Source organism: Haliotis rufescens, unplaced genomic scaffold, assembly GCF_023055435.1.
Source record: "Haliotis rufescens isolate VD_foot unplaced genomic scaffold, xgHalRufe1.0.p SCAF_13, whole genome shotgun sequence".
NCBI classification, from domain to species: domain Eukaryota; kingdom Metazoa; phylum Mollusca; class Gastropoda; order Lepetellida; family Haliotidae; genus Haliotis; species Haliotis rufescens.
Genome location: NW_025963813.1, coordinates 40,264,616 through 40,287,546, shown reverse-complemented (window position 1 = coordinate 40,287,546; position 22,931 = coordinate 40,264,616). Strand labels below are relative to the sequence as shown.

General features: G+C 40.3%; 1 protein-coding gene across 2 annotated transcripts in view; it reads right to left on the bottom strand.

Annotated features, from left to right (window-relative positions):
* Positions 1-1,796: 1,796 nt before the first annotated feature.
* LOC125378679 (sodium- and chloride-dependent glycine transporter 1-like) overlaps positions 1,797-22,931 on the bottom strand; it is a 28,970-nt gene continuing 7,835 nt past the window's right edge. For both annotated transcript variants that reach the window (XM_048394604.1, XM_048394605.1), the window contains exons 4-14: positions 22,523-22,814; positions 21,469-21,601; positions 20,885-21,019; positions 8,725-8,828; positions 7,822-7,946; positions 6,381-6,493; positions 5,543-5,674; positions 4,543-4,642; positions 3,976-4,076; positions 3,217-3,387; positions 1,797-3,087 (exon numbers count right to left, since the gene is read on the bottom strand). In XM_048394604.1, coding sequence (XP_048250561.1) covers positions 2,968-3,087; positions 3,217-3,387; positions 3,976-4,076; positions 4,543-4,642; positions 5,543-5,674; positions 6,381-6,493; positions 7,822-7,946; positions 8,725-8,828; positions 20,885-21,019; positions 21,469-21,601; positions 22,523-22,814 — 1,526 coding nt within the window. In that variant the 3' untranslated portion in view covers positions 1,797-2,967. The remainder of the gene's footprint in view (positions 3,088-3,216; positions 3,388-3,975; positions 4,077-4,542; positions 4,643-5,542; positions 5,675-6,380; positions 6,494-7,821; positions 7,947-8,724; positions 8,829-20,884; positions 21,020-21,468; positions 21,602-22,522; positions 22,815-22,931) is intronic.

Genomic DNA, 22,931 nt, shown 5'->3' with positions numbered 1-22,931 from the left:
GTTACCCTAAGCCTACATTGCCATGTTTATCGTGTAGCACAATTAAAAATTAAACATTACGAATTTTCGCTGTAAGGAGTTTAAATTGTCACTCTTGAAGTGGCAGCGCTGTCTGGGCTGCGTGTACAACCTTAAATAAACATCTCAAATACGGTAATACATGGCTACCTGCTTGATCCTTAATTTGTTTGGTTAATCTAAAAACTCCCAAACATATTTTGACCCACTTTGAAAACATATGTCAAATAACATCTTTAAACTTAACCCTTGATGATTTATACACCGAACATTTTGTAAAAAATAATGATCCGAAATGGAACCCTTCCATTGCTGAGCGTCTTATATCCAATTGCAGGAAAAGAGCTCGGAAATGGTACGTCCATGTGATCTATTCCTGCAACGAGAAAATTCTTTTCATTGATATATGCTTGTTATTGTTTGCCCAAAGCCCTACTTGATTCTTGTCATTTGCCCGTGTGTAGTAAAAGTCCAATGGAAACTAGTTTCACGATACGATCATTGTAATATGACGAAATGAAGATATCAAATAAACATTTAATCTAAGAAAATGGCCAAAGCGTACCTACACAGACAAAGATGAACTTCTTTCTTGTTCAATGACGTCTGATTTATTACGACATCTTTGAATAACTAAGTGATATCCATATTTTGTTATAACATCATTGAAAATCATTTTCTTAAGCACTTTATTCCTGCTGTGGAACTTGACATGGAACCAAGGTAACTCAGCAATTGGAAGTACTATTATGTTTTTTTACGATTGCGCAGCACAGCTAGGAATGGACTACAACAGGTGCTCCAGGGAGTTAAGTTTCATCCTCGGACGAGAAACCTCACACAATCAAGAGTCCGACAGGAGGTGTCGACTTTGTTTCAACCATAACGTATGTTCGAAACATTTTTAGGCTAAATTTAATTTACCGTCAAAGGTTCTTGTGTCGTGTTCCCTTTGGCTCCTCGATATAGATTGAGTTGAATTGTTGTCCCTAGCCATACGGAGGCATGGATTTGTGATGACCAACAAAATGGAATTGTTTGTTTTATCTACATGAACAAGATCATCTTTTCTGCACTCACAAGGCCAAGGTGGATTAAACTCATAATACAGATTCCATTTGGCGTAAAGGGCAAAATAGTGGTAAAAGCATTATTAATGGAGTACTTAGTCAAGTGCAGTAGTAAGTTTTCTCAACACTGCATTTTAACATGGTAGCTTTTTGGCAACTGAAAGGCTTATGTTGCCGAACGGTTTTTGTTATACCTCTATTAAGAATACGTTTGAATGTTGACCCAAATCTCATCCTGTCACGTGATAGATATCGACTCGTCTGCTAGAAAACAAGATGGCGTCTGGTACAAAGAGTGCTTGTTTTCTCAAATTGACCTCGTCAAGAGTTATCAATAGTTATCATTTGTTTCGTTATACCGAAATACACTTGAAAGGTTATGAAGCTTTTAAACCGTCCTAGATTCCTTACAGTACTCTAGCTGCGAACCAGAAAGCCATCTTGTTTTCAATATTCAATTGTGACAAGTCGATATTAGACGTTAGAGTCAGTCACGTGATTCGGGGAACGACATTGAAATGTATTGTTTCGTCAGGTGGTACAGATGAACCAATAGAATGGCAAGATTCTTTATAGAGGTATAACAATTGATGGTATTTTGTGGTTTCAGGCTGGATTCACCAAGCTGGAACACTCACGTGAGTTTGGGTTCATGCATCAGGCTTCTGGTAAATGATGACACAAAGACTTGTGGAGAATATAATGAATTCAATGAAAAAACAACGAAAAACAGATTACACAATATTAAATGAAAAGACTCAACAATCATACCGAAGAAAGCATCTTTTCTCAAATATATATTAACTAAATATACCTACCTCTAAATCTACCCATTCTCAAACCAAGTTTTCCCCAAGTACGTTTGTGAGTGAGCGAGTATGGTTTTACGGCGCGTTTAGAAATACTCTAGCATTATCACAGGTTGGACACCGGAAAATTGGCTTCACACATTGTACCAATATGGGGAATCGAACCCGGGTCTTTCGGCGTGACGAGTCAAAAGCTTTAACCACTAGGCTACTCTACGGCCCTTCTCCCCAAAGTAAACCCCCGCCACACACACACACACTATATCAATGATCAACCTACATATATACTACTTTACCTACATCTTATCTCTCCCCAACCCAACTACACATTAACCCATTCTGAAACTTAAATAAGAGGGGAACATCTTGTTTGTCAAGAGTCTGTGAAATAGCCTCGTAATATTAGACAGAAGTTTCAGTGTTTGGGAACTCGAGGTGATACGACACTGAATGCTGCAGTACCAGGTCCTTATATACCACTATGGTCAACAATATTATTATTCGCAGACCATAAATCATGACGCGCGGCAAATACAAAGTGATAAACACGCGGCTCGGGCACTCAAGCAGGAAAACACCAAAAGCCCAAACGACCGTGGAGAACTATTTACGGCCAACACTTAATTATAGTGAGTGAGTGAGTGAGTATGGTTTTACACCGCTTTTAGCAATATTCCAGCAATATCACTGCGGGGTACACCAGAAATGGGCTTCACACATGTCGGGAATCGAACCCGGGTCTTCGGCGTGACGAGCGAACGCTTTAACCACTAGGCTACCCGACCGCCCCCGATAATTATAGCGACAAGTGACTACAACATACATACACATTCCGTACTTATATCAAATTTATAGGATGATTCAAATTCTGTTTAAAATTAACCAACGGATGCCCCTGGACGAATTCAATTCCCTACCCTTGGTCCCTAATTAACGCGATTTCCTACACCCAATGTGTTTATATACATAGTTTCATCCAATGATCGAGACAAGTTATTATCTGTCATTGACGTTGTATATCTGCGCAAATGATAAAGATCCATCTGGCAATATTACTGACGATAGTAGCTCTATGTGCAACTTTTGTCAAGTAATACATCTGCTGTTGTCTCCTTCATCTCGTAGTTGGTAAGTGTTTCATCAAGTGCTGGTCGCCATTCCTTCCTAGGCTTTGTAGTATTGATCAGCCTCTGAAGAGTAATTATCAAAGATATCAAAGCTTTGTATTGTCTTACATTTTAACCTTAAAATAGACCCCTTTCGATTCAACTAAAATCAAGATTTACTCACATGCGCTACAGAACAATAATTCTCCTTACCTCTTTGAAAGTGGTACCTTGTTCCTTCCAAATGGCAAACGCCATTCCGAATGGAATCGGAAGAACGGGGCACGTGGCGATGATCCATCCAATACTTTGAGCCCATGCCGGATAGCCTGTCCCACCAAGTGTGACTGGCGAAAAGTTTATGAGTCCTGCTATCAGCAACGCCTGTCATGGAAAATTCAAATTTAAATAAATGTATGATATTGGATATTACTGGAATGTCAGAATTGCATCACAAGAAGGAGGGTTTAGTATTACGTCATGTACTCTTCACCAAGAAGGGGGACACGGGTTGCCCAGTCGTCTAAGGCGCAGCGATTCGCTGTGCAGAGTTGCGTCCCTTAGGCACGCCAGAAATATATGATTGTAGGTTCGAATCCCGGTTCGCCCCGATTATGTTTCTAGGTTTGTCAGCACCATACCCGTGCTCGTGGGTTTCACCGAAGTGGTAAACGTCTGAGACCTGCATCACTTCGGGCTTTCCTCCCACATTAAGCTGACACGCCGTGATATAACTGGAAAACTGTTAAAAGTGGCGTTAAACCCAACTCACTCACTCACTCACTTGGTTTGCCAGAACCATCCTGTGCCCATGGGTTCTAAGCCTAAGTCCTGGATCGGGCTTTCCACCTCAGATGCTAACAGGCTGCGATACTGAAAAACTGCTCACAGAGACCAGTTCCAAACTCACTCACCCACTCACTCAGTTATATACTTCTAAATTTGTAACAATTAAAATAAATGGCAACTCACAAAGACAAACAGAGGAGTGACGACGAGCCACATGGGCTTCCATACAGGAGACACTCGATAGCCAATCATCATCGTCAGATCATCATACAGGCGATTTACACCTGTATCAGAAGATAACAACGTTTAAGAACATATTCTGATCAAGTAACGTGTAAGCGTGTGAGGTTATGCCAACATCATGCTTTGGTTCATTTCCTAGCCATCAAAATTTGCCTTCTTTTGTATGTCAGAGAATCCATGTGAACAGATCTCCGGGCAATAATACAATGATAGTATATACAGTAAACTACGGTTATAACGAACACGCTTATAACGAACTAACGGATAAAACGAACTAACTTTTTAGTCCCGACTATATGCTGTAGTAATGCTGTATATTTGCTTATAACGAATTACGGTTATAACGAACTAAAATTAGTAGTCCCTTGAGTTCGTTATAACCGTAGTTTACCGTATAGCGGTATATACAAGGGAAACTAACGTTTTTGATATAACAAGACTGGGAGTCTTGGTTTGCATAGAACTACACAAAACACGAAACTGGCTTCATGTAGAATGCTGTCTTACCATATATCCACGCTAGAACCAACATTTCCGACATCGCCAGCACCATGACTGAGATACTCCCGATGTACCAGTCCATCAGTGTCAACACGTAGATACCTCCCTGGACGGAACATTGTTAACGTTGTATCTGGTTGGTATTGTCCACAGTTTGATTACTGACACGTAAGAATAACATCAACGAATACTTTCCCGCGATTTGGGATGTAACATGTGAAAATGTTTCCCCCGAATGAAGGGATGTCTGTGTCTGTGACATTGCTCAACTGAGTTAATTATTCTCTTGAAGGATGAGCATAGCTCACCTGAGTGAAGGGATTTTCATGTAGGTGTGAATATAGCTCACCTGAGTGACCTGATGTTTGTGTAGTTGTGGATATTATCTCAACTGAATGTAGGGATGTTCGTCTAGGGTTGGACAAAGCTCACCTGAGTGAAGGGATGTTCGTGTAGGGTTGGACATAGCTCACCTGAGTGAAGGAATGTTCGTGTAGGGTTGGACATAGCTCACCTGAGTGAAGGGATGTTCGTGTAGGGTTTGAAATAGCTCAGCTGAGTGAAGGGATGTCCATGTAGGGTTTGAAATAGTTCACCTGAGTGAAGGGATGTCCATGTAGGGTTTGAAATAGCTCACCTGAGTGAAGGGATGATCGTGTAGGGTTGGACATAGCTCACCTGAGTGAAGGGATGTCCATGTAGGGTTGGACATAGCTCACCTGAGTGAAGGGATGTTCGTGAAGGGTTGGACATAGCTCACCTGAGTGAAGGGATGTCCATGAAGGGTTTGAAATAGCTCACCTGAGTGAAGGGATGTTCGTGTAGGGTTGGACATAGCTCACCTGAGTGAAGGGATGTCCATGTAGGGATTGACATAGCTCACCTGAGTGAAGGGATGTTCGTGTAGGGTTGGACATAGCTCACCTGAGTGAAGGGATGTCCATGTAGGGTTGGACATAGCTCACCTGAGTAATGGGGTATTCGTGTAGGGTTGGACATAGCTCACCTGAGTGACACAGGAAAATCCCAGGAGAAAGCCTACACCACATACGATAGCTGTTATAGGTAACTTTCGATGTCCTAGAGATCTTGGGAAGGCGTCTGTGATGGCACAGACTATCGTCTGAACGTGAACGAACTGAAGCATGAAAAGAGTTAAAAACCTTAATATATAAACTTGTTGAAATGTTATTCAGGGTCATGCACGTTAAGGTGATCTCATTGTCGTTATTATAGTTGAAGTAAAAGGATCGAGTGCTCTAATCACGTCTCATGCTCAAGGTTTTCGGGGCGGTCGGGTAGCCTAGTGGTTAAAGCGTTCGCTCGTCACGCCGAAGACCCGGGTTCGATTCCCGACATGGGAGCAATGTGTGAAGCCCATTTCTGGTGTCCCCCGCCGTGATATTGCTGGAATATTGCTAAAAGCGGCGTAAAACCATACTCAATCAAGGTTTTCATGTCACCAACATTCTTTCAAATATAAAGGCAAACGTTATTGTAACGTGAATATTTGTTATGTGAATGGCTGACATGGTGCTGATGCGACTCACTCACCACAATTCAACACATGTCAAAACTATGTTGAAGAATCTTGAATCATAAAACGCTCAGGTACTATCCATTTTGATGGCCCGTTAACGCTCATCTATGTCTGTCTTATAGTTAAGTGTTTGTAGACCTTCATCATCAATGGAGTTAACCGACCAGTTCTCATGATAAGGCACAGACTCAGCTCGCTTATTGAAAAGCAAAGCCAAATCTTGATGTCTGGGCGTGTCAAGCGTGTTCCTGTGTTAACTTCTATTTTCGTTTTCTGGAAATCAATGGAGTGTCTTAGAATCTACCTGACTGTCCATACCGACGAGGAACAGCATCAGGAAGAACAGAACGGACCACAGCTGAGACACCGGCATTGTCGCCACAGCGTCGGGGTAGACCAAAAATGCCAGACCAGGACCTGCGGTCAATAACACATCTACCATCTGAGGTGAGGTGAGGTGAAATGGGGTTTAACGTCGCGTCCAAGATTATTGCACATATATAGCGACGTGCATGTACGTGTGTGTGTTTGTGTGGCTGCTTGTACTAGTCCGGACTGATGCCGATTTATAGTGCTAGCTCACTGAGATACCATGTCGCAGTTTAACATGAATACCCCACACAGACACAGTATACTGACTCCGAGCCGACCAGTCCTTGTTTTAACCCCTTAATGCCGAATGCCAGACAGGGTAACAACAATTACCATCTATTAACGTCTTTTGGTATGACGCGGCCGGGGATCGAACCCCGGACCTTCCGCTATCCATGCGGACGCTCTACCACTAGACCACGGAGGCGGTCTCCACCATCTGATTGCAGTTGAACAGTTAGTCACGTTTTTATGACGAAGGTTCGTGTTGCATTTGGGGGCGGTCGGGTAGTCTAGTGGTTAAAGCGTGCGCTCGTCCCGACGAAGACCCGGGTTCGAATCCCGACATGGGTCCAATGTGTGAAGCCCATTTATGGTGTCCCCCGCCGTGATATTGCTGGAATATTGCTAAAAGCGGCGTAAAACCATACTCACTCACTCACTCGTGTTGCATTTGAGAGATATTGTCATGATAGTTTATGTTCCATAGACATCACCATAAACCTGTCGAAACAAACTCTCTCTCCAATACCGTTTATTGCACCTGCTCGTGGTGATGTTAGGCACACTGGGAAACATTATTACCAACCCATCACATGTCATCAAACTGTTATTGGCTGTAATCTACAATTACACCGATTTATCATAACATATCATATTGTAGTTATACGCATTGTTCAAAACGTCAATCCAAGAGAACAATCAGTCTCGACTATCTGCCGTAACAGATATTTTTGGGTGCAAAAGGGAAAACAGTGTTGGCAACTTGCTATGAACATGGAACACTCAAATATGCAACGTGCAGATGGAGTGAACTGGGTGGTGGTCTGTTCACGTTAATGACTTTTTCAACTATACAATTCTTCATGCATGTTTATGCGACCATGCTACGAGGGAAGTGTGTCTGACTAGTCTTGGCTGTACATTTGCGAAATGGCTTACAATCGAGACTGGTTATTGTCTGGCGTTGACTTTAGGTCTTTGGTGTTAGTGACCAATGCAATACAATATTTTATGTTGCAACGTAGCGTACAGGCTATGCCTTATTTAAACTTCTAAAAAAATAGTATCATGAGATGAACCATGACCTTTTTTGTTCCAATATTATTGCTGTTGCGGTATTTTTGCTTCTTTATGTTATGGATCACACGTACCTTCTTTGACAACAGCGGAGATGGGCAGGTTGGATTGGTTGGCCATGTAGCCCAGGAACACGAAGATGATGAATCCTGCAAACAAGCTGGTGAGGCAATTCACCACTGGGATCACTAGAGCGTCTCTAGAAGGAAAAATGAAACCAATGTAGAAACACGGACCAAGATGTACCTTGTTTGTGCAGCGCGTAGTGAAATTATATCATCAACCATCGATGTTGTATGTCTGAAGGTAAATTAAAGTTATTAAGGTATCATATAAATTTGTTATGTTGGTTGGTTGGTTGGTTTGTTGTTAACGCCGTACTAAGCAATATTCCAGCTATATGACGGTGGTATGTAAATAATCGAGTTTGGACCAGACAATCTAGTGATTGATATCATAAGCATCGATCCACGCAATTGGGATAGATGACCGTGCATCAACCAAGTCAGCGAGCCTGACCACCCGATCCCGTTAGTCGCCTTTTAGGACAAGCATAGTCGTCTTTTTACGGCAAGTATGGGTATTGAAGACCTATTCTAACCCGGAATCTTCACGGGTGCAAACTTCCACAAAAAAATGAATACGATCTACTTCAAGCCTCTTTCCGCTCAAACAATTTGCTGAGATATCATTGAGTTTGAGAGTTGTGACTGAGATGTAATGGACATATTCTCTTGCAAGCTGAAGCATTTCGGAGAACAAGATAACCTAAAAAGCTGGATATCCAAGCAAGGAAACAACTACATAGTTTTGGGTTGGGATGGTTTAAAATACGAAACTCCAAGATGACACAATACACAAGTTGCATATCATCATCATCAAGTGTAGATGGTCAATGTGACTGATATGCTGCAATACAGACGTCAACGAAGATGAAACAAAATGAGCACTTGTTTTAGCCACAATAATGTCCATACCTGTAGCAGTTATTGTGGAATCTGTTGTAGCTAGCCAGGGTAGATATTCCTCCCCATCCAATACCCACAGAGAAGAACACCTGGGCAGCGGCATTACGCCATACCTTAAACACAATGTTAATAACACCTCTGTAGTTCTCAATACTCCACCTTGTGTACCATGGCAAACATCCTACTGATGATTAGCACTTATTTGCAAAGCAATTTACCAAAGAAACCTTTTGCTTGTTTTTGTCTAGATATTTTGTATTATTTCAGTCAAACGAACGTCTAGGGTGGCAACTCATATGCACTTTCACTTCACCACATACATTTAATTCACCAAATGGAAGTTTAAACACAAGAATGACCGCCTACGTGGTCTAATGGTAGAGCATCCGCCCAGAGAGCGGAAGGTCCGGGGTTCGATCCCCGGCCGCGTCATATCAAAAGGCGTTAAAAGATGGCACTTGTTGTTAACCTGTCTGGTGCTCGGTATTGAGGGGCTTAAACAAGGACTGGTCGTCTCGGAGTCAGTATACTGTGTCTGAGTGGGGTATTCATGTTAAACTGCGGCATGGTATCTCAGTGAGCTAGCACTATAAATCGGCATCAGTCCGGACTAGTACAAGCAGCCACACAAACACACACACGTACATGCCCGTCGCTATATAAGTGCAATAATCCTGGACGCGACGTTAAATCCCATTTCACCTCACCTCACCAAACACAAGAAGCATACACTGCAAACACGAAAACGTCGTTTTTTTCCGTATATGGTCATTGGACGGAAAAACGACTAAAAATTCATTAAAATTGATTAATTGGTCAGCGTCTAGAAAGTGTCCAGAAAAGGGTCGAGTTTTTCAAGCGTAAAATGGACGGAAAAACGATGCTTTTTGCTCCTCCTTGTACAACTGTTAACGGCCAATCAGATGGCGCTGGTCCCCCGACGCACGTGATGTCCAAGGCTTCCTTTCGGAAGCTTTAGGTTTCGTATTTCTGGCATGCCTTGCTCTAGTATCTGTCGCGCGCAGTGCAGCGAGATTTGCTGATAAGCTAGTTTTAGGATATGTTACATGTTAATGGAATTCAGACACGCGCCAAGAAGTCAAACCAAACAATGTTACTAAGTTTATTGTGGTAACGGCTATGTACAGTTACCCCTATCGGATAATGGGTTGTGTTTCATTTGGTTATAACAATAACTCATTTTTTAATGTGAAGTTTACAAGATATACGACTTGGACGCGAGGTCGGTCACATGACGTTCTTCACGTGACTGTATTCTTGAAAAGGCGTAAACACTGACTACTTCCACATTCCTGGGGAAAACCCTTGGAATTCCCTGGTACGAATTCATACAGAAGCGTGGTTGCAAGCCCATTTAAGGATAACCTTGCTACAACCCAACCCAGAGAGAAAAAAACACGAAAAAAAATCTAAACTGTCGCAGTGACAATTTACAGAAATCTATGAATTTACCCTAGTATCTATTTGACACATCTTCACAATCACCTTTCAATGATCGGCCAATTGATCAGTGATGCCAAAGGCTTGAAATAGCCACAGGTTAATTAACAACTTCGAAAATATCTCCCGTCACGTTTATCGTGTCGGCCATTTTGACGTATTGTACTTGATGTAAATGTATTACGACGCTGTCATTGTAATTGACTTACTGAGGTAATTCTGTAAAAGATCTTCTCATCTAATGAGGATATTGTTTGGAATATATTTCTTGTAAACATACTAAAACATGTTCCTCGCTTTGGGGGGAGAACTATTTTATTCCGGGGTGGCCCATTAAATCTAGTAGTAAGTCAAGGCACCATGCGTGATCTGTTATTTTATGTGTTTAAATTACGATTTTGGGCGTTAATAAAATACACTGACGCAAGTATATTCTATTCAAATCAATTGGATAATTGAATATGCTTTCTTTTACATATTACATAACATCACTGCACAAAATATGAACAGTTGCAGTATCACACTACGGTAATCGCATTAAACATCATTTTCAACTGTACAGTATTTCAGTATTTCAGTTATATCATGGTGTATCAGACTGATGTGGGATAAAAATCCGAAGTGGTTCAGGTCATCCAATGGGTGTTCGGGAAAAGGTGAGCGTATCCTGCCACACAAGTGGCACCCGTCACAAACACATGCAAGGACAAGTCAATTGTTCACCTGAACAAAGCACGGAAACACGGAAATCAGAAGCTGCAACACCCTATCTTTTAACTGGCATGTCAGACTTCTATTTCATTACTCAGTTTTATTTGCACGGATTACTATGGAAGGGACATTGTCTCGTTGTCGCATTGACGCCTTTACAAAAACAAGCAAAACGTGTCAAAATTAACAAAAGCGCAACAATTGGCCATTTGTCGCATTGTCGCGTGTTCGCATTGTCGCTCTTTGATAATCCTTTTCTTTATTTTACAAAAGGCCGCGATGCTGTAACGCGACATTTTCAAGGTCAAAATATGTCTCGTTTGTCGCATTGTCGCCCCATCACAAATGTGTATAAAAGGCGTAAAGTTCAGTTATTGTTACAGTTAGGAAGTTCAACCTGATAAATGTACGTCTTGAAATGAAAACACAAGTCCGTCCGCGAGTCCATACCGTTTTATTGTGAGCTCTTCTCTAAAAGTGCTTAGTGTTCAACTCCCAGTTCCAAACACGTAGTACCTCCTCAATAATCCACATACCTCCAGTGCAGTGGTCTTCCGGAAGATCTTACTCTTGACCGTATTAGACAACTGACGAGTGCACGCCAGACCTGTGACCTCGTTGCAACCCTCGTGATGTGTTTGCCGAAGGGAGAGGTGTAGGAAATGTGTGCTCCAGCCCAGCGCAGAGCTCGCGACACACTGTATACTGATGTATACAGTATATTGCAGTTGATATACTGTATACTGCATGTGATACTTATTTGCGGAAATGTTACAACTTTCAAGATTCAAGATTCAATTTGCATATATTTCATATACAACAGACCGCCGTCATATATCACTGGAATACTGCTGAGAGCGGCGTTAATACAAATTGTTTTCATAAGGGAGCGCTGCAGTCATTTAAAATAGAACCGTATACATATGTACATGTAGTACCAACTCACTCATTTGTTTCGAATATTCAGCAGAAAATATATTATTAACCAGGTCTTTGGGAAAAGATATCAGATTTTTATAAGCAGCCACATAGGGATGATAAAGGACCCCTCGCTGATTAGGTTCTTGTTTACTTAAGAGCAGAGTTGGCCATGTTAGATGATATAACCAAAATCCGGGAGCTCCGGCGGGGGGCAAGCTGGTCTTGTTAGTGTATGGTATGAGCTGTGACGTTGACCCAAGAGAATAATGTAAAACATGAGACCAACTCAAGTCTATAATGATTGGGAAAGTCTAGATTTCCACAGCTCTAGCCTGAAATTAAGAATTGTTCTATGCTCCATTTTAATTGTATTATTTTCATTTTGTAGACATGGATGGACCAACCAGGAAAGAAATTGATGGAATATTAATATCACATGTTACCACTGATCCAGTTAAATTCATCACACAATAATAAATTAGTATTTGACATTACGGCATTTGATTATTAGGGCATGATCATGTACATGTTCACTGAAGTAATGTACACACCATTCAACTTGATTATATTTTTTATCAAAGTGTAGCGCGGCATCAACGATTACTTTATGATATCCTCACTTGTCATCGATGTATTGACATCGAACAATGGACGGCAATTCGAAATTCTTATGGATAGCTTCAATAGGGACAGCGCCGGTGTTAGTACAATTTTCCTAGTTAAAATAAGTATCTACAAAATATAATATGAAGCAGACAAGAACAATATATTTTTATTAATGCTTACTTTCATGGATAGAATTAAGGCAATCTAGGCTTGCCAAATCTTTCTAGACTTGAGCTGGATTCCTTTTAAATTTATTCTGTATGGTCTGGGAGACGAACGGGCGTCAGTATCGCATGGAAAACTCGGACAGCCTTAATCAGTGTAATCGGATATGTTGTGGACCAAACAATTTAGTCATTATCATCAAGAGCACCGATCTATGCATTTGGGATACGATGACATGCATCAACCAAATCAGCGAGCCAAGTCGCCTTCGTACAAGCATGGGTTGTTAAATGCCTATTCTAACCCGGATCTTCACGGGTATTCTTTAAATGATAAGGTTCAATGAAATTCTGTATATGTCCATAATAAGTGTGCATAAGTAGATGGATAATATGTCCATACACGCCAAGTAAATTGTATATGCATTAATTTAAATGCAAATGATTCAATGATGAGTTCTTTCACAAGTCCATATTTCAAGGCATGTATTTGATATTCATAATAACTCCACAAAAGCTACACAATGGCAACAAAACGGTACCAGCATCACAGATACCAATAATACATGAGATACATATAATTACTTTAAAGTTAAAACATGTATCTAAATAGAAAATTAGAAGGATTCACTTCCGACATTTTTGGTATTTGGTTTTCGTTTGGAGAGAGAAGTTGTGATTGGTATCTGATGGGTGCAAACAGGTGTTCCCTTCCGCCCAGGCCTTGCGGCAATGCTATAGCCCAAAATGAAACAAGCCTTGTTCAACAGGTTCAGACTCAAATTTCTATCCCACTTGGGCTCCTTTTAAATTTAAATATAATTTCTCATGTCGATATGTGTCAGAAGAAATGAAATATTACAGCACTGGTGAGTAGGTTATATGCGCATATCAGCGTCGATCCTAAAATATCCTTTTGTGCAAAATACATATATACTGATGAATTAACGTAGTAATACTACGCAAATATATGTCCAGATGCATACATCAGTATCATCTCGTGATCTTAATTCGTTCTTTGAGCCCTTTTTCTACCGGAGATTCTGGGGTGTTACATCACACCAGAAAGCCAGGTCCAAATTCAAGTCATAATTTCATGGTCCGTCTTGTATGTTGGAAACCAATATCGCAATATGGCTAAATATTGCTGAACGTGGTATTAACCCGCTTACTCACATAATTATTCCATTTTCTACAGTCATCTACGAACACTATCTTTCAGGAGGTATGTCTGTATCATCCACATGTCCATACATATATGTCCACATTTATATGTATAAAGCAAGTCGTCCTGCACTCTTCCTTAAAAGATAAATGTTAAGCATTTCCTCTGTGTGGATTTATATAATGTAATATCGTTTTAATGTAATGCTGATGCAGTAAACGTACCACAGACCTGATGCTAGAATAACATCTAATTTCTGAAATGAACATATTTTACAGAAAAAACAGTTGTTTAAACAATACTTATAAAATATAAGAACAAGGAGCCAAAAGCCAAATATTGGGCTGTGTTGGACATATTTGTTTCGGGGTCTTATGACAGACAAACCTGATGCCTTTAAGTATAAAGATAAGTAAGTATAGATGTTGTACATATTCAAATATGTTCGTGATTAACCCAACCTTGAAAAATATTGAAAGATGAGTGGTAACTATTTATGCCATTATTTCAAATTAGAATGAACGCACATCAGGAAAGGATGGTACTTTAATATACGTATCTTGTTAACCCAATATTCTTTTTTAAGTAAGAGCAGCATGTATATCGAGAGTATAGGTTTGGTGCGTGACTTATCACACAGTACTTTCAGAAAGTGTGCATATTCTGTTCATCGGCAATAAATAACATAAGACGATTCATACGGGTAAATACGATTTACTTCAGAACTAGTATAGATTATTTAAGGTTAGGGGGAAATGTATGTAATTAACAGAACTTTGGCCGGGTTTGAAGGATTTGGGTCCTGGCTTGGGCTTTGTGTTGGGCGTGTAGACGGCATTTCCAGGTTTGACGTATCAATGACAAAAATGATGTCAGATGCAATTCTCTGCCTTTTCGGGTGAACAATTGGCTTGCCTTTGGATGTGTTTGTGGCGGGTGCCACTAGTGGATCGGAATGAGCTCGCGTTTTTGCGAGCATCCAATGTCATCATTTATTATGATGAATCATGAAACATGCTCCTGATGTTGTCGCAATGGTGCAGTTGGCGCTACTTTTGGCAAGGGTTTCTCATGATAATGGAAATGCTTATGTCGCTTTTGTTGACCGATAAGCATGAAAAGACATAATGTTAGTGTATATGGTCATGTAATTAAGAAACAAACGACGAGTGGGAGTTGTTTATTGTACGATAAACAACGACCGAGACTCGTTTATTTCTATATGAGATATCAACATTACGTACAGCCTCTTTTAGGGTGTTAAATTAGGAAAAAATACACGCTTTACAATATTTACCCGTACTTAAATAATGATGATTCCTTGAAAAGAATGCGACAGCGGCCATGCTAGATAAATCCATTTTAGGATTTGAGTTTGGTCCCGCATATTCTCACAATTTTCTCGTCAATCATCTGTACCATTTCTCCCAATACCGATTGTCATATCACTCTCACTTTCGGATTCTCCAGCAACATTTATTGGGAACAACTCACTAGACACATTCCCCCTCAAAAATAAGGTCAAATTTACAAATTTTACTTTTCAAGTTGCGAGTGCATGTTCGAATCTCAATAAATGACGTCATGACAGAACAATTTTTATCGTGAAATAAATATCGCTTCCTTCTTTGTTCTTTGTGATTTATCGCGTAGCTATCTTATATCATCAAATGCCAATTTCTAATTGCTTTATCATGACGTATCCGTATCATGTAGCAACAACATACACAAATATCGTTGACTTCGACGTTGAATAGTGTCATGAAATATGATTATCCTCTTGTGTGCAATATTTCTGGTTGATAAATCTAACATATTCTTACTTTAAGAATAGCGACTATACATTATTATATATCCCTTATCAGGTCTCTGTAACATTTGCAAAATGATACAAATATGAAAATACAACTGAACCTAAATGTAATGTTTTAATATCCTTACGTTGCTGAGTGCAGCATTTAACAACAAACAAACAAAACATAATATCTTTAAGAATTATGTTAACAATTCCGATGCTAAAAATAATCTCACAATCTCCATACCTCTTTCTCTCTATGAAAACATAATAACTTTTTTTTTAATAATCTGAAGGAATGATAATGGCAATACTACCATAATTATCATCATTATTTATGTTACTTATCCTCAAGTGAAGTAGTCCTCCACATAATACATTCAGTGAAGAAGCCATGGAACATATGAACTATGTAACATACATTCATGGAAAGTAGATGAACAGTTGAAGTTAGCAAATAATATTATTCGGTCGAACGTCTATCAGCCATCTATGCTATTCGTGAAGGACATTTCACGTGGGACCAACAGAGGGAATTATGACTATCGACTTGCTAATTATTTTTTATATTCATGCCAGCTCAAACGATCTATTGGCTTGATTTATTGTTATGGTATCCACAAAATAAGTAGGATCCGATTTTTTCCGTTTTTGTTGAAATAAAACTGAATAATATTTGCTGTTTACATATCAAAGTTTGCCAAATTGTTACAAAATGTTTGCCCACAGCAATGCTACGTATCCCCAACATATTGTGCTAGGAACGGTATTACTGGACTGAGGGAGGGAGGTATTCCTCCTTGTGGGTCACCTGCTTGGCAATATGGGACGGGAAAACTGCAGGGGGTGAGGGCAGTTAAGTTGATGGTACAGACAGATAAGAGAGATCATTTTACAAATGTGAAACCTCAGTCCACAAAGGAAGAGGCGAAAGCTGAAACTTGGTGAGGTTTATAGAACAAAGACAGTTATTTCTAGTTTCTTACTGACTCTCGAAGATACATTTAATAAAACAATTAATGCGTGTGTGTGTGTGTGTGTGTGTGTGTGTGTGTGTGTGTGTGTGTGTGTGTGAGAGAGAGAGAGAGAGAGAGAGAGAGAGAGAGAGAGAGAGAGAGAGAGAGAGAGAGAGAGAGGTAGAAGAAGAATTGTACACCATAAAAATGGCTACGTATGTAGTTGGGGTAGATATGTTGAATGCCCGGCCAGTATGACCTTTGAGTCACTATGGTTTCAGTCATTACAATGCGTAAAACAGTATTTGAGTAAAAGAAAACACTATAAGTGAGTGAAACAAAAGACCTCAGTACAGGCACACCCAGTCCCCCAACCCCAAGTCTGCATGTACCCAATACTCATACAGCACACACGCACACACACACACACGCACGCACACACACACACACACACACACACACACACACACACACACACACACACACACACACACACACACACACACACACACACACACACACACACACACACACACACACATCACATCACATTCTTCTTTCCCCACCATTATGTCTACGTCAGCCATCATGGATCCATGCGCATGCTTTCATACATAATCCATCCTCCCACCATTCCCCAACATCCATCGAACTATAACTATATCCGCCCTCATGTATAGGTATTCGTGCTTTCATACATACATACACCCCCCTACCATTCCCCTACATCCATCGCAGTATAACTATGACTATAACCGCCTTCGTGCATCCGCACTTATGTTCACATTGCAGTGCATATGTATCGAATTACACGTTTAAAATATCGTAAATATTTTACAACATGTACATATTATATATCAGCAAACAGAGATTATTATAACGCAATAGATTTCATCCGTCAAAACATCACAGAAAGAGGGGCAGCCTGGAATTTTACAATGGCATCTGAATGCACTAAGACGTTCAACTGGTCAGATCTCCATTACGAATATCTAAAGTATGAATAAAGATCACAGCTTGCTATGACATGTACTTCATGCCTGCAGAATTAGCAATGTCCTTAGCTTTAAATTGTATGTCTAAATGCTTATGTAGACAAAGACCCAAATGTATATAGGCATGACCATATTATATTCTACGCAAATATCACCACATTTAAAAACAGAGGAACACTGCGTTTCGGAATATATACTTTCTCCTTCATCAGGTGCATATTATTAAATGCTATGAGGCAGAGAACATATATTTGTACCTGTCAGAACAACAAAAGTAAAAAGATAGCAAAGATGGGAACGCAACAAGGGAAGCCAACAGATAACTGGCATGGCGCTGATTACCCCGCCTCCCGTTTGCCCATTTCCCATTACCAATTATTCATAAGTTAAGTTTTGGCTTTAATTTGTCCATTGATAATCAACCATCAACGTCTATCATCTCCACCCTAAAAATATGTAGTTTACTGAGAAAGTGGTATCCAAATATAATGTGTGTTACTGTTGACCACTTTCTTAAAGGCATTGTTGGTTCAAAGCTTTCGGTCATAGAAGCCGTGCAATTTTTCTCTTGTCAGATGAGTACACAAAGTATACGTCATCTGGACTAACATTTTTGGTTCGGTGGCTGGGTTAGATCGCCAACATTGTGTTCTGGCGATTGGGTGCCTCACTCACAGTGTGGGTTCAAATCCCGGACGGGACTCAACCCAAGAAAGTACGAGAATCTGTACTTTACTCAGAAAGTGTTATCCCAATTATAACATTTGTTGTCAAGAAAACACAATAAATGTATATTCGGCTTTGGATGGGTAATGATATCACAGACATATACGGATATTGATGATGACTTGGAGGAGCTTCGTAACGCACGTCTTCTCAATTCAGGGATTGGTAAATCCAAATATGTGTGTGCGCGTGCGTGCGTGCGTGCGTGCGTGCGTGCGTGCGTGGGTAAATGTGGGCCTGTTGGATGTTACATAAAACATTCATCTTGAGCGGGATGGTAGTTCGAGTTGGATTAGCATGTTAACTATATGATCTTCTTTAGGCAGAGAATGCCGCGCATGAATGTATTGATGAAATTCCTAGGTACATGGGACCTTTACGTCCCCAGGAATACCCACAGTGGAGACTTCAATGGGGATAGGGTGTACACAATGTGCTACCTGGTAGATTGTGTGTCATCAGACCGGACAACGTTGGTCTTTGACTGATTGTGGCGTAAAACACACTTATTCATTTACTTATATCGGAAATTGAATGTTCATCTTAATTGTTATTGTTGAACATGTAATATATTTTTAAAGAAATAAAACAGTGACATAATAACTACAACTTTATGTGAGCGCGAGTAGTTTTTTTGGAATGAGATGAATAAGTCTTATAAAGTTGTAAGCTTCACAACCGTGTAACTATGAACTGACTTTATTGGGTAATCAAAAAAGAGATAGGACCCAAAATAGCCAAATTTCATACGATTTCACTTGTCTTCTTGGATGCAAGGCGAAAACATTTCAGCGCGTTTGAAGCCACTGAGAATGCCCCCTGCAGAGTTGGACGGACATTCTGCGGTGGCGCGGCTGAGTTGACCAGAGGCTATCAGCAGTATTTCCTGTCCAGGTTATTTAGGTCAGTTGTTTGTGTGTGTGTGTGTGTGTGTGTGTGTGTGTGTGTGTGTGTGTGTGTGTGTGCGTGTGTGTGTGCGTGCGTGAGCGTGTGTGCGTGTGTGCGTGCGTGCATGCGTGCGTGTGTGTGTGTGGGGGGGGGGGGGGGGGCGTGGGGGTGAGATTGGGGGGATAGATGATAGATTTAGCAACAAGTAAGGTCATCTTGAGTGGGAGGGTATTCGCAGATGGATTAGCATATGAACTATGATTCTCTTTAGGCAGAAAATGAGGATCCACGATGTTCGACCTGGTAGAAGTGTGCTATCAAACCTCACAGCATTGGTTTTTTGACTGTAGCGTCAAAACAAACTCATTCATTTACTTGAACTGAATGTTCATCTTAATTGATATGGTTAGTCACGGAGCCATGATCCAGAGTACAGGGTGTCATTAGATAGAAATAAACTAAGTAATAATAGGATTACCAGAAAAACGGGGTTTTACACACAAGCCAATAAACTTCGCTCATTAACACCAGAGTAAGTCAGTACAAGATTGAAAACTGCCCCATAATTATGTATGACATGCTTGTCGGGTATTGCTACATATATATGTGAAAACAAAGTTATTAAAATGAAGAGCAAAACTGATGAAAGTTAACAATAAACGTGTATACGTGTTATATCGTCACTGCAAAAATAATGATTGTTTGTCTTTAGTATTAACATTCAAATACGTTATATCTGTATTAGCGATATTGTCTTTGTTCCACCGGTGAGTCAGCGTTATCTCGTAGTATAATTGTATTTCTGAAGACATCACGATACAGTTTTTACGATGCATCACGTCTGCACTAGCGCTTGATAACAGCCTTGTGTTTGGGTGTTTCAGTGGTTTAAGTCGCTGCTCTTGATATTGTTGATTAAACTTTGATACTATGAACAATATAATGTTATGTGAGAGGATGACTTTAGAACGGTAACATACTAATAGTATATAGGATGACATAAACAGAACAATGAGAAGTTCGTCCAGATAAGTGTATAGGCAACATTTAATAATTAAAATAATTACATTCAACAACTCCCCTTTTAAGTCCATTTTCCTGACTTATAAGTAAATGCAAGAACAATCGGCCGGAATACAATGTATAGTTCTTGTCCACTTCCATATGACTATATAGCATACAATAAGCTATCGGGTCCCGTTTAGATCGGTTTGGGTGGCAGCCTAGATAGCCATAGAATAGTTTCATCTTGGAATCTCCCATATCACTGGGGATACTCTTCAATTTAAATGGAGTTACTCGTTACGATTCCGAACCTTCACGTGACTGTGTTCATGAACCATTGTCAAATAGTGGTGACATTAAATCTAGGAAACAATACGCGAAATCGCGCATGCACAGAACGGAAAATTTGGTCAAGGCATTAAGTCATCCACATGCGCAGAACGATTGATTTCAGTTCTTCCGCTAAGCGCTTCGAGTGCAGCGTCAAACGCGGGCCTGTAATCTAACACGCGGGGACTGACCAATGAAAATTGAGAAGTAGAAATACCGGTAGACGCTGTTGCTTGATTGACAATGTCAATCAAGAAAGGGAGGAGCTTAACGCTATCGTTCTCTCCCAGTAAATTCCGATGTCAAATAACGACGTTATTTGGACGGAAAAACGATGGTTTGAAAACGTCCAAATAACGTCGTTTTTCCGTCCAATGACCATATACGGAAAAAAACGACGTTTTCGTGTTTGCAGTGATAATGTTTACTCAAAAAGAAAATAACACCTTAATATCCAAAAGCTTTTCCCACTGAGGTATAACATAGTATCTGATTCCTTCCACAGCACCCGGCAGCAGCAATCCACGGATAAGCAGAGCTATGAGAATCAAATACGGAACTGTGGCTGCAACATACACAACCTGCAACAGCATATACATTAATCATCAATGTGCCAAAGGCATATATAATTCTTATACCTAGGAAACGGGTAGCAAATGGTCTTACAAGGATAGTGCTAAATATATTGGTGTTATATTGGTAATTATTAGGTAGTTAAATGATTATAACAAACTTCCCAACAGAACTAAATTATAATACATTACAACACATGGAACGAGTAACGATACCTTGCCCGATGACTTGATGCCCTTTATAAGACTGAGGAACACTATCAATCAGGCTACCAGTAAACACAGGAGTAGCTGCCTACGCATCAGACATAGTATACACTTATTGTAATGACAATACCTTGCCCGATGACTTGATGCCCTTTATAAGACTGAGTAACACTATCAACCAGGCTCCCAGTAAACACAGGAGTAGCTGCCACCGCATCAGATATAGTATACACTTATTGTAATGACAATACCTTGCCCGAGGACTTGATGCCCTTTATAAGACTGAGGAACACTATCAACCAGGCTCCCAGTAAACACAGGAGTAGCTGCCACCGGACGCTTCCGGCTTCACCGATTCCTGAGGACATCTGAAGAACGTGATTGCTGAAATGTGCATACAAACAAATACCGTTCAATTACATAAAACGTGTTTTTCACTTCATTGGCCATTGCAGCTACATGTACGATAACACCCATCCAGTGTCACGACATGTCAAGAGTATTTACATTGTGTGCGCGCCGGTTTTCACGTTTCCACCTCCATAAAGGGATGTGATGAAGTCTGTTCAATATGAATAAATGACCACAAAACCCACCTACTTTATTACCAGCCAATAGGGGAAAGTAGAGTGGAGAAGACATTTTTGAAGACATTAGATATGAGACAGGCCTTTGCATGTATTTTGTGACGGGTGTCAGGATATGGTCTTTTTTTCGCCCGCGCCTGGTATTATCACTGGAGATTTCTAATGACTATGGACATGGTTGCCACACTTGGGTTCGGATGGGGGTGGGGGTGGGGGTGGGGGTGGGGGTGGGGCGGACTGGTTTTATTTTTTAAAGGGTAACAATCATTAGTCCTTACTAATGTGTGAAAACAAATTTTCCCCAAGTAAAAGAAATCCCGAAAGATTATTCATTCCTGGATATGTGTAACTATTTACCTCATCAACCGGTAATCATTTATTAACTATAATCCCATTTCTCTGATGAGGCTAATGACCAATCCTTCCAATGTGATCTACATGAGGTAGATGTTTTGTTAAATTAACCATGAAAAACACATTGTCGATACATGATATTTGCCTATACAGGTCACAAAACATGTTTATGTTGTGACAGACATGAAAAGAACGTGCATTTGGGGCCTGGGATGCCAGGCAAACGTAAGCCTATCGTGAACATACATGTACATAAAACTAATCATAGACAACGTAAATCATGGCACAATGAATGATTACCTTATGTTTATAACAGTTTATCCTACCAAAATGCATGTTTAACAGAATGTGTGCAATAACGAACCTCCAGTATTCTTCAGAAGACGAGACCATTTGGATTGTGCTATTAGTTGACAGAGTTGTGACATTGACGCGGCCTGATGAAGCACTCAAATACGATGATTCATTGGCGAGAAGAGACGAATGTGTTTGATTGGTCGCGCTTTGACACAGGTCAGTGTTCCACTCGTTACCGCAGGTGCTCCAGGGAAGGACTGAACTAAATGACTGCACGAGGTAGTAGAGGGTCCAGGCGAGAATGACGTTGTAGTAGACGCTGACGATAGCGGTGAGGACAACCATGCCATATCCTATGCCTTGAACACAGCGAAATTCAATGTTAGCGATGATAACGACTCACATATATAAATAAAAGCGACAAAGAAGGTTTTCAATAATTATAATAAACCTCTGACAAATGCAAATAGCATATG